This window comes from Bubalus kerabau, chromosome 3, assembly GCF_029407905.1.
Source record: "Bubalus kerabau isolate K-KA32 ecotype Philippines breed swamp buffalo chromosome 3, PCC_UOA_SB_1v2, whole genome shotgun sequence".
Taxonomy (NCBI): domain Eukaryota; kingdom Metazoa; phylum Chordata; class Mammalia; order Artiodactyla; family Bovidae; genus Bubalus; species Bubalus kerabau.
Window position 1 is genome coordinate 71,572,671 of NC_073626.1, and position 20,027 is coordinate 71,592,697.

At 38.3% G+C, this 20,027-nt stretch overlaps 1 protein-coding gene across 3 annotated transcripts in view; it reads left to right on the forward strand.

The window, feature by feature from the left end:
- The window catches only part of CCDC141 (coiled-coil domain containing 141), a 213,874-nt gene extending 194,506 nt beyond the window's left edge, over positions 1-19,368 (forward strand). Inside the window, exons 22-24 of one of the 3 annotated variants that reach the window (XM_055572073.1) lie at positions 4,665-4,781; positions 14,281-15,131; positions 17,272-19,368. In XM_055572073.1, the coding sequence (XP_055428048.1) occupies positions 4,665-4,781; positions 14,281-15,131; positions 17,272-17,539 (1,236 nt within the window). In that variant the 3' untranslated portion in view covers positions 17,540-19,368. The remainder of the gene's footprint in view (positions 1-4,664; positions 4,782-14,280; positions 15,132-17,271) is intronic. The other 2 variants (XM_055572074.1, XM_055572075.1) reach the window with 2 other exon arrangements.
- The last annotated feature ends 659 nt before the right edge of the window (positions 19,369-20,027 follow it).

Below are 20,027 nucleotides of genomic sequence, written 5' to 3' on the forward strand. Positions count from 1 at the left end.
AATGTGTGCCATTAAAATCAAAGTCTGTATTGTTGTTGTTAAGTTGCTCAGTCAGTATCCTTATGTTTTCATTCATAAATAATGAACATAAGTTATTTTATTCTCTTCCAAATTGTGGCCCCAGAGAAAATAAAACTAATCTTCAGGTATTATAGTCATTGAACATTTAGCTTCATGGAAATATTGAACTAATGATTAGCATCTTTCATGGAATAATAAAATTGATGGTAAAAATAGGAAATATGTTTATGATCTGTCTAGGTAAAATCCAGTTAAAATAGAGAAATGTATGTATATACATACATACATACCTATGTATATATACACACATATGTATGTTTTGTCTTTGTCGTTTCCAAGCTGATTTCATTAGTGCTTTTGTATTATTATTACACAAAAATTCTTTGCTTTCCGTAAATGTTTTGCAATTATAATGCCACCAGTAATGTATGAATGCATCTTACATTTTATACTATCTTTTTCAACATTTTTCATTTCCTTCTCACCTTTACCCCAACCCCTGAGGATCTGTCTCTTCTCCTGACTTTTGAAACACAGCCCAAAAAATGATTGCTCTTTTTCACTCTTTGCTGCTGTCTACAGCATCTTTCCCATTTATGTTGTACATCTCCAAGTGAGCTCCACTTAAAACATATGCTCTCTTAAAGAGATTCCGCTTTCCAGCTTTTCATCTTCATGCTATTCTTCCTGAAATCTGTTTCCACTCTCTGCCTCCTCCCACTTTCCCCCTTCCTCCCACATCCCCTGGAGTCAGAGTTGTACCCTCTCTTTCTCATTCCCAACCTTCAACTGGATTCTCTTTTGCTAGTCAGGAGCCTCCTACTTAGTGACTCCTGCCAGATGATATTGCCAGTGTCATTTTTAAACTCAAAACACCTCCCTCATTGCTTACCAAATGAAGTTCAGACTCAAGGTTTTCCAATGTTCTGGAACTGATTGTCTTTCCAAACCATTGTGTTTCTCCACTCATTGTTGGTTCCTACCTCAGCGGTCTCCTACCCCACACTCCCAGGTCTGCCTCTAAATTTTACAGTCATCCCTCATATCCACAGTTTTGCTTTCCTCAGTTTTGGGTACCTGAAGTCAACCTCAATCAGAAAATATTAAATGAAAAACTCCAAAAGTAAATATTTTTTATGTTTTAAATTATGAGAGGCCACATTCACATAACTTTTATTACAATATATTGCTATACTTGTTATATTTTATTATCTTGTTATTAATCACTTACCCTACCTAATTTCAGAGAAGGCAATGGCACCCCACTCCAGTACTCTTGCCTGGAAAATCCCATGGACGGAGGAGCCTGGTGGGCTGCAATCCATGGGGTCACGAAGAGTCAGACATGACTGAAGTGACTTCACTTTCACTTTTCACTTTCATGCATTGGAGAAGGAAATGGCACCACACTCCAGTGTTCTTGCCTGGAGAATCCCAGGGACAGGGGAGCCTGCTGGGCTGCCGTCCATGGGGTTGCACAGAGCCGGACATGATGAAGCGACTTAGCAACAGCGGCAGCAGCTACCTAATTTATAAATTAAACTTTATCATGGATATGTATGTACTGGAAAAAAAAAGTAGTAACATGTACATAGTATTTTCTGCAGTTTCAGGCATCCACTGTGGGTCTTGGAATGTATCTTCTACACATAAAGGTGGACTAGTGTACTTCACACATACATGACCTTTCATCTGTCTTATCTAAATTGTTCTCTCAAGGCCAAACCCAAATATCACCTCCTGCACAATTCCTTCCTTAGCTGTGTCACTCCCTCTTTGATCTGCACCAGTGTTCCTTCCTACTATAATCATCGCATATATCTACCATGATCATCCAGCCACTCGCCTAGATTATAATGAGGAAATCCTGTTCAGTTCAGCATCCCACACAACATTTAACAATATGCTTTGCCTAAAATGGGTTTTCCATAAAGCTTTTGGCATTTATTGTAAACACCCAAAGGATTGGTACAGGAAAAAAAAAATCATTCAGTACCTCCAAAAAGTTTGATTTGGGTGGGTATAGAAATGAGGAAGGGCCTCTATGGCAAGAGAAACAGGCATCAGCATTGCCCTTAGGAGTTACAGCCTGAAGAAAATCCTGCCAAAGGATGCTAACACTTTCCAGATGTTTCTATGAGAGCATAAATGTCTGGGTTTTGTTTTTAAGGTTGACTCTCTGGCTCTCTTTTGCAGGAGTTCATGAAAAATGCAGGCCTGGAAATCCCTGTCAGGGTTAAAATAGTGATAATAATCCTTTCTCTTTGTGTAGAATTTTGATATTTACAGAGAATTTTCATAAATATTACCTCAGTGTTTTCCAAATAACCTTGTGATGGTAATGTTTAGATGTTGTTTTCCTTGTTTAAAAAATCATAGAGGGTATAAATGCTTTATTTGAGGACACACTCACTAGTGGTGGATCTGGAGTAGGATCTTAGTTACAATTCAAAATCTAGTATTCCTTCCACAACTGTCACTTTATTGTATTTTTTATTAAAGTATAGTTGATTTACAATATCATGTTATTTTCAGGTGGCACAGTGATTCAGATACACACACACACACACACACGTATTCCTTTTCAGATTCTTTTTCCTTATAGGTTGTTACAAACTATTGAGTAGAGTTCCCTGTGCTATACAGCAGGTCCTTGTTAGTTATTGATTTTATGTATAGTAATGTATATATGTTAATCCCAACCTTCTAATTTATAGCCCCCACTACCCTTTCTCCTTTGGTAACCATAAGTTTGCTTTGCATGTTTGTAAACCTCTTTCTGTTTTGTAAATAAGTTCATTTGTATAATTTTTTCCATATTCCACATATAAATGGTATCATATGATATTTGTCTTTCTCTGTCTGGTTTACTTCACTTAGTATGATAATCTCTAGGTCCATCCATGTTGCTGCAAATGGCATTATTTCATTCTTTTTGTGGCTAACATTCCACTGCATATATGTACCACATCTTATTTATCCATTCATCTGTCAGGGGCCATTTAGGTTGCTTCCATGTCTTGGCTATTGTAAATAGTTCTGTAATGAATGTTGAGGTGCATGTATCTTTTTGAATTATGATTTTCTTAGGTTATATGCCCAGGAGTGGGATTGCTGGATCAATTGATATTTCTATTTTTAGTTTTTTAAGACCCCTCCATACTGTTCTCCATAGTGGTTGTACTAATTTGCATTCCACTTTGGAATTAGGTATAGAGTATATACCAAAGCAGAGTAATTTATCAAATAACATAAACCAGTGAAGGTTTAGAGTTGGAAGTAAGAGCTGAATCTCCCCAGTAAATGTCTGCCCAAATCCTTTAAGTTGATGTAACATGTACACTTTGAGAAGTATGCCTGTTTCTTTAAGGCCTAATGCCCATGTTCCAGGTGGTATAGAGTATCTTCTGTTGCCATAATCTTGTTCAGTAGCTAAGTCACATCCCTCTCTTTTTAACACTGTGAACTACAGCACACCAGGATTCCCTGTCCTTCACTATCTCCTGGAGTTTGCTCCAACTCATGTCCATTGAGTCAGTGATGCCACCCAACCATTTCATCCTCTGCCACCCGATTCTCATCTTGCCCTCAATCTCTGCCAGCATCAGGGTCTTTTCCAGTGAATTGGCTCTTCACATCAGGTGGCCAAAGTATTGGTGCTTCAGCTTCAGCATCAGTCCTTCCAATGAATATTCAGGGTTGATTTCTTTTAAGATTTAGTAGTTTGATCTTGCAGTTCAAGGGACTCTCTGGAGTCTTCTCCAGCACCACAGTTCAAGAGCATCAGTTTTTTGGTGCTCAGCCTTCTTTATAGTTCAACTCTCACATCCATACATGACTACTGGAAAAATCATAGCTTTGACTAAATGGACCTTTGTCGGCAAAATGATGTCTCTGCTTTTTAATACGCTGTCTAGGTTGGTCATAGCTTTTCTTTCAAGGAGCAAGTGTCTTTTAATTTCATGGCTGCAGTCACTGTCCACAGTGATTCTGGAGCCCAAGAAAATAATGTCTGTTGCTATTTCCACTGTTTCCCCATCTATTTGCCATGAATGGGACTGGATTCCGTGATCTTAGTTTTTTTAATGTTGAGTTTTAAGCCAGGTTTTTCACTGTCCTCTTTCACTTTCATCAAGAGGCTCTTTAGTTTCTCTTTACTTTCTGCCATTAGAATGGTATCATCTGCATATCTGAGGTTGTTGATATTTCTCCTGGCCATCTTTATTCCAGCTTGTGCTTCCTCCGGCCCAGTGTTTCTCATGAGGTACTCTGCATGTAAGTTAAATAAACAGGGTGACAATATACAGCCTTGATGTACTCCTTTTCCTATTTGGAGCCAGTCTGTTGTTCCATGTCCAGTTCTAACTGTTGCTTCTTGACCTGCATACAGGTTCCTCAGGAGGCAGGTAAGGTATCTGGTATTCCCCTATTATAACAAGAACTTTCTTCCTACTGGACCTTTGAACAACCAGTTTTAATTGGCAGTGAACTTTTATCAGCAGAGGAGGTAGAAAGGGGAGAGAAACCTTGAAATAACTGTGTAAATCACTTCATGGGAGTATGCTAGCCTCTTGTGGGATACATTTGCTGAAAGACTGCCAACTTTACTGGCCCAGGCTCTCACTAATCTTCACTTTGTACAGCAGGGAGATGTTTTAAAGTTGAATCTGAATTTGGAAGACTTCCATGATGATTGCATTGACCTACTAAAAGAACCAGTGAGAAATAAGCAGACAATATTCAATGATGGAAGCAATAAGGTAAAGAAATCCATGTATCCTCAGATATTTGTTACTTTCACTACTTTTGTTTAGCATCATTGTGCGTTGGAAAAAAAAATGAATTGAAGCCTTATTATCTTTCTGAATTCTCCAGTGTGGATGCGAGTGTATGTCCTTTCCCCTTCTTTTCTACTCATTACTTAGTCTTTCTTCTCTCACCTGCGCTTTTACCTCAGAGTCTCTCCCATTGAATACTGGAACCATAGCATTTCACAGTGGCATTGGGACAGTCAGTCAAACACCACACTATTGCCCCAAACTTTTGTTTCTCCCATCTTTAACTGCCTTTCTTGTTGATCTTTCAATCCCAACTTCAAATTTTACCTCTCCCTCTTTATCATACCACCAAGCTATGATTTTGTTGTTTTACACTACCCATTGGAAAACCTTAATACATGAAATTTGATTGTATCTCATTCGCATAGAATCTACTTCTAACATGATATTTCTAGGAATATGTACTAAAACATAGAATGCAACTGAAAGATAAACACTAAAGTATTTATAGAAATGTTAAATTATTTTAAAGTCTATGCATTGCACATAAGCATGTAGCAAAAACTGCAAATACTCACAAAATGCAAATGCATTTCAAGAGCATTATTTAAATCGCATCATTATGGAGTTTCAGTATAAGTTGTTCACTGTCTATTCATAGCTCCTGGACTATAATTAGCTCTTGATTTTATGCATTGCCAAGTTTGCTCCCAGTGTTTGTCTCTTTCCCAAGGAACTGAAGGGACAAGCAGAGTCAACATTATTCTCAACTGCTCCCAAATAAAATAAAATATACCTTTTGTGGCACGAGAGTCTGAAAAATCTCCCTACTTATTGCCGTCATCTCATGGAGAAAGATATCTTTTATTAAACTAAATATGGTATTTAGAACTTCCTTATAGGTCCTTTTATGCAGGTTAAATCTATGTCAAGGTCTCATGCAATTATACAACCACAAGGCAGCAAGTACCATATTAAGTAAACTGGGTTTTTTTTAGTGGGATGGCCTTGTAGCATTTAAATCCTAACTCCTCTCTGAGGCAAAAGACAGCTGCCAAACCTTAGCTGGACTTCAGTCTTGTATCAGATGATCTTTGGTTACTCTGGTTGTCTAAATCAGGTTTTCTCAACCTCAGTACTATTGACATTTTGACCCTAAGAATTCTTTGTTGTGGGAGCTGTCCGGGTGCATTGTAGGGTGTTTAAGATCATCCCTGGCCTCTGTGGACTAAATGCCAGCAGTACCCACTCTCCAACTATTTGTGACAACCAAAAATTGTCTATGGAAATTATCAAAGTCCCCGCAGGAGCAAAATCAACTTTGACTGAGACCAACTAGTCGAAATAATAAAGAATAACATTAGATGCATCACATTTTCTTAACTAAGTTGCAAGAGATACTAAGTTCAACATCATATGATTTTTTTTCGATTCTACATTGTCAACAACATGTATCTGGTAAAATTAGAAACAAAAGCTATTGCTACTGAAACACACTCATTTATACTTGGTAAAAATGCCTTTTCTTGCTTTTCTTGGAAAAAAATCAAAGGAACAGATTCCTTTTATTTTTCACTGAGATTTATTTTCATTGAGAAATCATTTTTATTTTAAAATAAATTAAAAGACATGATAGATCATCAGCTATTTAGGATAAAAGTGAAAATCCATGATTACAACTGTCAAGATCTCTCATTGACCTCATTTTGCATATGCATTCTGGCACAACTGGCAAAGTGAGAGGGTGGCAGTTAATTTTCTCTGATAAACAGTTCAATCATATTTACCCTCTTATTGTCTCTATCATTTGCGTTATAAGTCCAATGTAATGAGTTCCTAAAATGCCATGTGGGAAGACAACCAGAAGCACCAATAAAAAACTTATCTGGAAGTCACTGCATTCAATTCTAACACCCTTACACAATGTTATTTTTCTCCAAAACATTATTTGAGTCAGAAAGAACAATTCCACCAAACTATTACAAGAATGTATTCATCACAGGATTTTTTTCCTGGAGATAGTAAAGCGCTTCTCATTTTTCTGACTACAAAAATGCAGCTGGTGAAATTGGGCCATTCAGTAAATGCAGTGCCCATTGTACTGCTAACAGATTAGCGGTGGTGTTTTATTCCCTAAGGTGAGCTGCTGCTGCTGCTGCTGCTGCTGCTAAGTCGCTTCAGTCATGTCCGACTCTGTGCGACCCCAGAGACGGCAACCCACCAGGCTCCCCCGTCCCTGGGATTCTCCAGGCAAGAACACTGGAGCGGGTTGCCATTTCCTTCTCCAATGCAGGAAAGTGAAAAGTGAAAGTGAAGTCGCTCAGTTGTGCCCGACTCTTCGAGACCCCATGGGCTGCAGCCTACCAGGCTCCTCTGTCCATGGGATTTTTCCAGGCAAGAGTACTGGAGTGGGGTGCCATTGCCTTCTCCCCTAAAGTGAGCACTGAAGCTAAATCCACAGGAATATCTGCAAACCCCTAAGGTTAGGCAGAGGCACAGAGTATAAGAGCCTTGCCTAAAATCACAGAGCTATCTAAGACTTGAATTTACAGTCACAGAATTCTAGTACTAGAAAGAATTTAACAACTATCTGATCGAATCTCATTTTACAGTTGAGGAAACTGAGGCCAAAAGAGATGAAATATTTTGCCCTCCAGAAATCACAGAAAGTAGTGTCAGAACTGGGCTGGCTGGCAGCCCAGTTCTCCTGAATTTCAGCCATGTAACTTTTTTCACAAGACCAAAAGTGAGTTCTAAGAAACTGCTGTATACAAATATAATAAGTTATTATGTAATGATACTGTAGATTCCCATGCCAAATTTTTCCCACTTGCCATTCATCTGTTACATGATGATTAATAAAGGAGTAGCATGGAAGTACTTTCATAGCACAAAATTCAGGGGAGTGCTTTTATCAAAATGAGTGAGGACAGCCCCCGGGCCTTCATCCACTAATCCTGATCACCTGGTTGGAGGAGTAAGATGTTCCTGAGACACTTGCTTTGGCAAAAAAATGGAAAGGGCAAAAGTGTCCTTCACCACCTTTCTGTTCTCTCTTACCTGTCCTCCCCAAATTCTCAAAGGTACCAAGTTACCCCCTGACTGCTCAAATCCCCTTCCAAAGGCCTTTCACAGAAATGCTTTTCATAGCCCAAACCCTGTGTTCAATATCTTTCTTTATCCACTTCCCACTTACCTTCCTTAAATCTGATTTGTCCCAAGAGAAGGTTATCTATTGTGGAGATATTTTAGAAGATAAAGTCTTGTGGTGATCACTTAAATTTCCCACCTAGATGGCTTCCCACCCTATGGACCTGGACAATTGGTGCTGTACATGTAGTTCAACGGATACAGTATATCCCTATTTTCTCTCTTCCAAGATGCTCACTTTGTTTGCCTACATGGTGAAGTGAAGAAGTGAAGTGAAGGGAGGTCGCTCAGTCGTGTCCAACTCTTTGGGACCCCATGGACTGTAGCCTACCAGGCTCCTCCATCCATGGGATTTTCCAGGCAAGAGTACTGGAGTGGGGTGCCAACATGGTAGTGATTATAAAGTCAAGTGATAATGTCCATCAGTGAAAATGAAAGTTCAGAAATCCTGACAGAGATAACATATGAGGCTATAGATTGAGGATTAAGTAAAAGTTAATTGCTCATTAGATATGAAAGTGTGGTGAGATCTTTGAGGGGAAGAGTGTAGAGAGAAAATTAGAGAACTTAAAGACAAGATCACAATCATTCATATATTTAGAAGATGAGGAAAAAAGGAATCAACAAAGACAAAATTGAGAATGAGCTATGTTTTGATGCAGTAAATCAGAGTTTCCCAGCCACTTTGTCAGAGCTCATCAGATTAATGCAAATATACCCTGTCTGTGCTGAGATACATGGATTTATCTACCTCTTTCTACTAATGGCAGTGAGTCCCTGGTGGCTTAGGTAGTAAAGAATTTGCCCACAGTGCCAGAAACTCGGGTTCGATCCCTGGGTTGGGAGGATCCCCTGGAAAAGGGAATGGCAACCCACTCCAGTATTCTTGTCTGGAGAACTCCACTGACAGAGGAGCCTGGTGGGCTAGAGTCCACGGGATTTTGAAGAGTTGGATGTGACTGAGCGACTACACTTTCACTTTTCTTTTCTACTAATGGCAAAACATGGCTTTATGGTGGATAAATGTTAAAAATAGCTGGTATATGTGAATGTTTGAAAACCATTTTTATAAAGGAAAACTAGTAGACCCAGGAAACAATAGCTTATTGAGTTCTAAAATGGATTTTTATAAAATTGCATAATGACTTTAAAACTGAAAGCTTATTTCAATTTGAGAATAAAGATAGAAGTGCCAAAAGCTAACATGATTTATGCAGAAAAACTTGTGTTAAACTCACCTTATTTTGCTTTCTGAGATGATTATTTAATAGAAAATTCTAGGTTTGTGCCATAGACAAAATTTATTGTGATTTCAGAAAGTCACTTAATTAACACATTCACAATAACTCTCTTAAGGTAAGTGGAGAAATGTGAACTGAACGGGCATTCAGTCAGGTTATAGTTGTATCCAAGAGTGTTAAGTATTTCACCAGTATCAACCTGGAAGACAGTTTGCCTTGCCCTGGGGAGACAGCTTTGTACTAAACTCTGCAATGTTCAACAATTTTATCAATAGTTCAGTTCAGTTCAGTTCAGTCACTCAGTCATGTCTGACTCTTTGTAACTCCATGGACTGCAGCATACCAGGCTTCCCTATCTATCACCAACTCCCAGAGCTTGCTCAAACTCACGTCCATTGTGTCGGTGATGCCATCCAACCATCTCATCCTCTGTTGTCCCCCTGTCCTCCTGCCTTCTACCTTTCCCAATATCAGGGTCTTTTCCAGTGAATTAGTTCTTTGCATCAGGTGGCCAAAGTATTGGAGCTTAAGCTTCAGCATCAGTCCTTCCAATGAATATTCAGGAATGATTTCCTTTAGAATTGACTGATCTCCTTGAAGTCCAAGGAACTCTCAAGAAGTCTTCTCCAACACCACAGTTCAAAAGCATCAATTCTTTGGCATTCAACCATCTTTATGGTCCAACTCCCACATCCATACATACTACTGGAAAAACTATAGCTTTGACTATGCAGACCATTATTGGCAAAGTAATGTCTCTGCTTTTTAATATGCTGTCTAGGCTTGTCACAGCTTTTCTCCCAAGGAGCAAGCATCTTTTAATTTCATGGCTGCAGTCACCATCTGCTGTGATTTTGAAGCCCAAGAAAATAGTCTCTCACTGTTTCCATTGTTTCCCCATCTATTTGTCATGAAGTGATGTGACCAGATGCCATGATCTTAGTTTTTTTGAATGTTGACTTTTAAGCCAGGTTTTTCACTCTCCTCTTTCACTTTCATCAAGAGGCTCTTTAGTTCCTCTTCTCTTTCTGCCATAAGGGTGGTATCATCTGCATATCTAAGGCTATTGATATTCTCCCTGCAGTCTTGATTCCAATTGTGATTTATCCGGACTGGCATTTCACATGATGTACTCTGCATATAAGTTAAATAAGCTGTATGACAATATACAGCCTTGATATACTCCTTTACCCGTTTGGAACCAGTCTGTTGTTCCATGTCCAGTTCTAACTGTTGCTTCTTGACCTGCATGCAGGTTTTTCAGAAGGCAAGTAATGTAGTCTGGTATTCCCATCTCTTTAAGAATTTTCCACAGTTTATTGTGATCCACACAGTCAAAGGCTTTTGTGTAGTCAATGAAGCAGAAGTAGATGTTTTTTTTCTGGAATTCTCTTGCATTTTCTATGATCCAGTGGATGTTGGCAGTTTTGAACTCGGGTTTCTCTGCCTTTTCGAAATCCAGCTTGAACATGAAGTTCTCAATTCACGTACTGTTGAAGCCTAACTTGGAGAATTCTGAGACTCAAAACTGCAATTCAATAGTCCTGTATGATTCTTATGAAAACAAAAGAATTACTAATAAAGTCACTTTCATACAAACATAGCATATAGATCAAAGAGATGATGATTCCACCATTATGTATATTATATATGTATGTATATATATATATGTATATGTATATATACATATATATACACTGTATATATATATATATATACACAGTATATATATACACTGTATATATATATGTATATTAATATGTATGTGTATATATATATATAACCAGTTAAGCTGGATTGGAAGTCAGGGGTGGGACATTCCTAGTGGGTTTCCCCAAATTTCATCTCTGATGAGACAGACTTGTCTTCCCAGTCACTTGGGTGCACAGCTAAACAACACAGGCTTCCCAAACAGAGGTTTCATGCCTTAGAACTAATGTGGATGCACCCACTTGGTGGAAGGCATATCCAAAATAGAGAGCCTCAGAGAGACAGAGCTGACCATGCCCAGTCTCTTCTTCCAAACCCACAGCTTCATAAGTCAGTTCCTTCCTAGGGGGAGTATGGAGTGAGGGGATGAGCCTGGAGTTTTACCCAAATTTTTCTCCTTAGCCTGTTGCATAGGCTGCCCAAAGAAGTCATTGAGAAGTTGCCTGTCCTCTGCATGACCCTCAGATTAACAAATGTGCTTGCTATCCTATGAAGTTATTCTTAACATGAATAAAGTATCAAATTCTTTCCCAGGAAATCAGTGTTTCAGGAAAAAGTATTCAAACAGGGGCTCTCAGAATGGCATTAGAGGAGATTCTTAGACTATTTTTGGATCAAAGTCACTGTGAAAAGGAAAATAAGCACTCCAGTTTCAGGAAGAGGTGGGAAGAAAGAGCTAAGCTTTCATAGGAAAACCAAAAGAAGGAGGGACATTCCCTATGAAATATGTGTTTATTTAGTAACTTTTTAATTGAAGTATAGTTGATTTACAATGCTGTGTTAATTTCTGCTGCACAACAAAGTGATTCAGTTATACATATATACATGTATCATTTCCATTATGGTTTATCATAGGGTAGGGAATATAGTTTCCTATATACAGGAGTACCTTATTGTTTATTTGTTCTCTGTGTAAGAGCTTACATCTGATAAACCCCCTCCCAATCCATCTCTCCCCTAACTTCCCCCTACCGTGGCAACCACAAGTCTGTTCTCTATATCTGTGAGTCTCTTTCTGTTTCATAGATAAGTTCATTTGTGTCATATTTTAGATTCCACATGCAAGTGATATTGTATGGTATTTGTCTTTGTCTTTCTGATTTATTTCATTTAGTATGGCAAGGTTTCTAGGTCCATCCATGTTGTTTCAGATGGCATTATTTCACTCTTTTTTTAAATAGCTGATTATTCTTCTGTTGTATACATATGTACCACGTCTTCTTTATCCACTCCTCTGTTGATGGACACTTAGGTTGTTTCCATTTCTTTGCTATTTCCATGTCTTTGCTATTGTGAATAGTGCTGCTGTGTACATAGGGGTGTGTGCACCTTTTTAAATTAGAGTTTTGTCTGGCTGTATGCCGAGGAATGGGATTGCTGGATGATATGGTAATTCTGTCTTTAGTTTTCTGAGGTACCTCCATCCTGTTTTCCACCATAGCTGCACCACCTCACATTCCCACCAACAGTGTAGGAGAACTCTCTTTTCTCCACATCCTCTCCAGCATTTATTTTTTGTAGATTTCTTAACAACGGCCATTCTGACTGGTGGGAGGTGATAACTCTTTGTAGTTTTCATTTGCATTTCTCTAATAATTAGTGATATTGAGCATCTTTTCCTGTGCCTATTGGCCATCTGTATGCCTTCCTTGGAGAAATATCTATTTATCCTTTGCCCATATTTTATTTGTTGCTTAGTTGTATGAGATCTGGTTTGTCATATTGTTTACAAATATTTTATCCCACTAGTAATTTTTTTTTAAAGAGAAAATCTTATAAGAACTTCTGGCTTTAGACTCAGGATTCAAATTTCTACTAAATGGCTGAAGGAAAACCACTTTTTCTCAACTGGGTTTATGCTTTCTCTGAAGATAGGTCATATCTGTAGAATAGTAGAAGGCACGTTGTTTTGCTTTTCATCTTCAACCTGAAAACACTGATTTCTCAAAAATCACTTGTATATGTCAGGAGTAGAACTGTGGGCTAAAACGAAGAACTCAAACCCAAAACAAAACACAGCTTTCTCATGTGCAAGTGGTGGTAACAAGACAAAAGCCAGTAACTGTTACATTAAGTAAAAATGCACCCCAAATGCTGTGGAAAGGCAAAGAAAGAAGTGGATATAGAACAAGCAGGTTGGGATAGATGAGATCTCTTTCAGCTTCAATGTTCTTTTGAGTCCATGCCAGAAAGGATATTTGAACCTCTTATCAAAACGGAGATGGACGTCGATAAGTGGAGAGAAATCCTAGAATAGAGTAAGTGAAATGGATCACTGTTTTTCTCAGTCTCCTGGCATGGCCTATGTTCCACATGGGGCAGAAGGACAAGTGGTGAGTGTTCCTCCACTGTCTTGGTGCGTTCTCCAGCAAAAGGCCGCAATGTGTGATTGTTCCCTTTGTATCTACTTCCCCACTAGGCTGGCATCTCCAAGAGGGAAGGCTTCTACCTAGTTTTACTCACCATTTATCTCTCCTGTGTCTAGCACAGAAGCCAGTATATAATAGGTGCTCAGTAGATATTTTTCTTTCTTTTTTTTTAATTTTTTTATTATTATTTTTTTTTACTTTTCAATATTGTATTGGTTTTGCCATACATCAACATATTTTTCATTGTAAGAATAAAACTAAGGGTCTTTTAGAAAATAAGAACAGTCATTAAAAAATGGCTTTATCTATATCAGTTATCTACAGTTGTCAAATTCATAGAGACAGAAAATAGAAGGGGCTGAGAAGGGGAAAATGGGAGGTTAGTGTTTTATTGGTACAGAATTTCAATTTGTAAAGAGGAAAGGTTCTGGAGATGGATCATGGAGATAGTTGCATGACAACACAAATGTCCCTAATGCCACTGAACTGTACACTTAAAAATGGTTAAAATGGTAAATGTTAGATTGTGTGTATATTTTGCCACAATAATTTTTAAAAAACAGATGGCTTTCCTGAGAAAAAAGCAGGGTTATTCTTGCAGTATGTTGAGGATCACCTAAAAAGAAGCCTCTGATAAAAGTTTAGGAACCACATTCTATGATGTGCAGACAGATAAGTAAACCAAAGCAGAATTTGCTAGTGGAAGAAGACTCCTCAGACCATGACTTGAAAACATGGATCCAGTCCAACCCCATCATGAGAGATGAGAACCAGGGCTTTCTCTCCTCTATTTCGCAAGATCTGTCACCTCTCACTTAGCGGCTGGAGGTCAGTTTACCCATTCCTTGGTCATGGGACCGTCTACGCTCAGGTTCAGTGGACAAATGGTTTCAAGTTCTGTAAGGCTGGGGCCAGGGCCCCCAGCTGTCACTCACTGCAGGTCTTCTCAAGTTGTTTCTCAAGTTGGCTTTGTCAACATTAACTCGAAACTTTGGCTTTTCCATTTTGAAGGAGCAGGCCCAGCCAGCCCCCATCTTGGCCGTCAATGGAGCACGAAAGTGTCAGCTTCCACAGGGCGTGAAGCAGCTGGTCCCCGGCAAAGAGAGTGTCCAAGGCCTGCTTCTGCCCGTGGACATGCTTTCAGGAGAAGAATATGAGTGTGTTTCACCCGACGACATCTCCCTGCCTCCAGTCCCAGGAAGCCCCAATTCTCTCCTTGCTCCGTCTGACATGGAGCTGGAGGCGCGTGTCAGCCCATTCCCTCGCCATCACTTAAGCGGCCACCAGATGCAGACAGGGGCCAGCAGTCCAAGAGAGGCCCCGGTATCTGGCTTTCCTCCACCTGCTGCTTTTGCTGATGCTTGCAATGATAAGAGAGAAACGTTTTCAAGTCATTTTGAGAAGCCTTCCCCGCAGGTCCAAGCTGAGCCCCCATTAACATCCCAAGGATTTCTGGAAAAGAGTACTGCCTTCCACAAAATCAGTGCTCAACTTCCAGACAGCATGTGCAGTGAAGTGCATGACAGAGCTTCGCAACAGCACCCCCAGGCTCAGGGGCATTTGCTAGAAACACCAGAGAAAATGCATGCTGATAATAACGTCACTAAAACCCGAAATAGGCTGCATGCTTCCCAGGATGCATTCTCAGGCCTCGGGTTTCAGCCAGGGCCCAGCCAGGCCTGTCAGAGGCAAATGGTTCCCCGAGAAGAGATTATAAGTATACCAGCTAAGAACAGCATGGTCAGCCTAGCTGGCCAGGCCCCTAATTTCTCCAGGCTCCTGTCTAACGTAACTGTCATGGAAGGTTCTCCAGTGACTTTGGAAGTTGAAGTAACAGGATTTCCAGAGCCTACACTGACATGGTGGGTAGCCTATAATGACAAGCCATAAACAGAAACAAACTGCATCTCTTCTCTGAGTAAATCATTCTGTGTGCACTAACTTTAAAGTTTAGGGGAAGCTGGTTAATGTTCTACATCACTGCAGCTGTGCATGTTTCAATCTCACATCAAACCCCCAACTCTCATTTTTAGTAGCCACATGGCTAACACCCCTAAAAAGTAACCATATAAAATAGTAATTTAACCAAGTCCAAAAGCACTGCAACTTAGTTGCACCATTTTTTGGTATCAGTTTGACATTCCACATTTCTAAAGATTGTGGCTTGAACTTCTTTCCTTCTGTTTATTTCTACACAAGCATGAAATTTTCTTGGTTTAATAACCTGAATTCAGTGAAAAAAAAAAAGCATTTGGGTATTTCCCTTTTCTGTCATTTACCTGTTTCATCTTTTCCCTCTCGCAAGAGTCACACATGCCACTTTTCTAATATTGTTTATTTCACTAAGATTTCTTTTTATAAATTTCTTCAATGTTGAAGATGGAATAAAAATATTCCCTTCATAGTTGCTTCTATGATAGGCAATAAGCCAGCCCCTTTTTGAAAGGTGGCATAATAACTGAGCTGTGAACAATGTGGTTTTACTCTAGAGACATCATTATTTTTAGCCTATTTATTTTAATAAAAGTAAAACACAGAATACAGGTTTTAAATCATTGTTGTTATAAAAGCAGTTCTAACTTCCTTAACATGTGGGTTACTTTTAAACATTTAGAAGCTTTTCAACCTTAAATATATTTCTTTGAGGACAAAGTTACTAAAATGTGAGCACACATTTCTATTTATAAACTAAGTAAAATAGCATTTGTTTATCATAATGTTCAGTAGACAATAACAATTTCAATTACTGTGTTTGCCCATTGATGGTACTTGAAGTATGGATCAGTTATCTAAATAACTTATGAAAAAATGTTGGTCTCTCAGATTATTAAATGAAATTGCACTTGAATCACAGTGCAGCCATTTATGCTTTTTGTCTTATTTTGTTGTCTTTACAATTGCATGTTTTTTACAGATCAGGAACTTCGTATTTATGAATTTAATATCAGTAAATTCATTATTTAATATCATTATTTAATTCATTATTAAATATTAGTTTCACTCCCAAAAAAAAATGTTGTCTGAAGTGTTTCTTGTTTTTGTCCACACAAAAGATGGCTTGGTTAGCATTTATTGTTGAAGAACTACTGTGATATTGTGAAAAAAATATCTTGCCCTTGAATTTACAACAATTTTTCTCAGTTAACAACTGGCAAGCTGTCAGGGAATCAGTCTTAGGACACTCAGAAAAATGCAAAATCATCACTCAGGCACTGGGAATAGAAAGTGATTCAGGTTTGTCACCGCTTCTTGGATGGAACAACATGGGGAGAAATAAATAAGCAAGAATCTAGAGTGTGCAAAATAAATTATTTGCTTTATTCAGTGCTGCAGCTAAGTGCTCATATTCATAAGAAACTTTAAGAAATGTGTCATTAACAGTAACAATCCAATTGCATGAATGTCCTTTATAATTAGAAATCATTTTCTTCTAATGAAATTAATTCACAAAAATTAAATGAGCTCATCTTGCTAGCAAGTGCTATATCTGTACCTTCTTCTAAAGTGGCACATTGGTATTCTCCAGGGATCTTGCAGGATGAGTTTGATGGGGAAGAGTCTTGCTTCAGTAGCTCTAAGAAGTCACAAGCTGCTGTTTCATAGCAGCTGAAAGAATGACACAGGTCAAATAGAAGGTGCCATTTCCCACTGGGGGTAATTGTTGCCATGAGAAAATGACGGCCCAGTGTAACCAGATGGCCTGGTTTTGTTAAGAGGAGTTGGATATCTGAATTTTCATATGCAATATTCTAATTGTTAAATGTCAAAAAATTCAGTGTTTAAGAAACACAGTCTGAGTCCATCAAATACATCCTTGGCCACCAGTTGCCAACCACTGCTTGAAAGATAAACAGCCCCACTGGGTTTGTGGTTGCTGCAGAGTTCCTGCTAATGCTAGAAAATATTGCAGTAGCAATGGGCCCAATTGCAGTGTTTATTAGAACTTGGAAATGATGTGAATAAACCATGATCCTGACTTTAAAAATTGACTCTCTGCTTCAGGTACAAGAAGGGCCAGAAATTGTCTGCAGATGGGCGCTTGCAGGTTTTACACAAGGAGACGAGACACTTGGTGTTCATTCCGAAGGTATGCGAGGCAGATGCAGGCCTCTATGTGGCATGGGCCCAAAACCCTAGCGGCATTCTCTCTTCCAGTGTCATCCTCCACGTGACAGGTAACTGCAAGCCGCCCATCACGAGGATAAACTGGGTCATGCTGTGTGTCATCTATGTTACCGTGTCCCTGATGTACTGGCTACTCACACAGTAAGTGCAGGGTTGGCACCCGTGGATGTCGTTCTCATGAGCCTAAAGGACAACAATACAGCTGTTTATTTTCCTGCATCTCCCGTTTAGCACCCCCCACCAAGTGTACTTCCAGTCTAGCCATATTGCTTTTTTGGCTAATGCCACAGCTCTGTGAAATAATCAAATTTTCTTTAGTGCTTTAATGTATTTGAAGAGCTTGGTAAATCATTAGCAGTGAATCAGGATACATCTTTGAATTCTAGAAAGAGATGTGTTTAGTGCAAAACCCAGTCAAATTATACTATCTTTATTCCCTCCTAATTTAAGAGCATGCAAACCAAGGTTTATATAGATATGCAGATGTGAGTTTTATTTCAAATCCAGTTGTTTCATAATCTGTTTTTAATTGTACTCACAAACATCTTCTTGTAGAATAAGAGTAGAAACGTTGAGCTAAAATTGTAACTTTCATTATTGCACAAGATGTCTTTCAATTTTGCTTTTCCTGTTTTGATCCCATTTATTGAAATATGTTCTATGTAGTTTCAATGTAGCCTACATTCCTGAGTCTGAGGATGGCACTGCAAATAGTCATTCCCCCTGTTGATCTCATGGGTTTGACATTGGAGAATAGATGGGCCGTCACCTTTAAATGGAGATTGAAACTTCCATCAGCTGTGTGTGTCACAGAGCAAGGTGGAGCATAGCTGCAGAGGTGGACCAGCAATACTCCGGTCCTCCCACTGACGTATTTTGGGCAGCCATGTGTATACAATTGTAACCAGCTCCTCCTGCTTCTAGTCTTGTCCTGCTGCTAACCATTTTTACAGCCATTATAGTGGTAAGGCATCTCAGTGCTCATTTTCCCATTTGGAAATGGGTTCATAGTCTACCTCTTGGGCAATTGATGGTTTTAATTTCATGTCTTGTAAAGATCTGAGAAATGGAAAGTGCTCTATGAAGGCTAAGGGTAATTATATACTTTCATGTCATTTGTCATCACACTGCCTCCTGCCCTCTATTTTTCCTTCACATATTTGTTTCTTTAGAATATTAAAAATTAAAACAGTGGAGTTAGTATGTGATTTTGAACTGTTTCCATGTAGGAAAATGATGTTTTCTGAATTGAAACTGAAATCCTTTCCAATTTCTTAAGACTATCTCTTTTTCAAAGATTTGAAAGTAAACTCAGGGGGATATATTTAGTATGATGTCAGAGAGAAAAAGTATATAATAGGATGACATAAGATGAAGTCTATCCTTTTCTTATAATTATCCCTGTAACATTGAAGAATGTTCTATGCCTTTCTGAAACATATTATTCAGAAAAGAGGATCATTATTTTAGTTCATTAAAAAAATATAAGCATGTATAGGAGAAGCATTTGTTTTTAGGTTTTAAATGTAGTCTCATCATGTTAGGGTAAAATCTATAGTTGAAAGAATATTCATTATAGATTTTTGATAGAGGGGAGGAATTAATTATGTTGCTATAAAGACTGTCTGCAAATAAAAATATTTAAATTTAATATATTCAAGTTTATATTAAAAAGTTACTGGATGTTATCTGAAGATGTGAAATGTGTGGCTAAGTAAAAATATATGTGTGGCATATATTTTCTTGTGCTGTGTATTCAGTTTAATTAAAAAATTTAATCTCTTAATTTTCTTAAAAATTTTGACATAAAACTATTAAACACTTAAATATGCAGAATCCCAGGGAATCCATAGTCTCTTAATTCACCTATCCTTTTTGTCCAGTTTCAAGTATTGTGAATATCTTGCCAAATTGCTGTTCTCATTTGAAGCTAAAGAGTAAAACCTACTTATGTCCAAAGAGGGCTGGCAGACCCAGGTAATAAAGTCTTATCTTACTCTGTCTCTATCTTGTTAATTTAGTGGGATCTCCCATCCCATTTTGTCAGTTTGGTTGAATTTTTTCAATAGGAGAAAATCAAACAAAAGTTTAATAACATGTGTACATCAGAGAGACCCAGAAAAACTGATTGATGCCAGCTTGGTTGAAATTTTGGTTTGAGGTTGTAAGGACCTGGGAATTACTGGTTTGCTTTACCTGTTGCATGCTAGCTATTGCTAATCCTTTGAGGAGCAGAATAGGATATACATATACCCATGGTGCATGACCAAATAAGGCATATAAAATCCCTGATATATTTGATTTATATATCAAACACAAGGTATATCTATCTATATATATAAGCTTTATATATATATATATATATATCTCACATGTTTTTATACATATATACATAGAGCTCAAATGTTGAAATAGAGCATTATGCTGATAGTCTTGTTATAGTTCCAGTAGTTGTGTCTGTCTGTCTTTTTATCTATCATCTATTCATCCATCCATCCATCTATTTATTAATATTTACCTATCTACCCACTTACCTACCTACGTATTTTTCCGGGTTACTCAGTACCTAGTAATCCCCACAGCAGTGAAGAATAGCTTGCTGTTCAGTTATTCTTCAGGCTATATTTTTATTT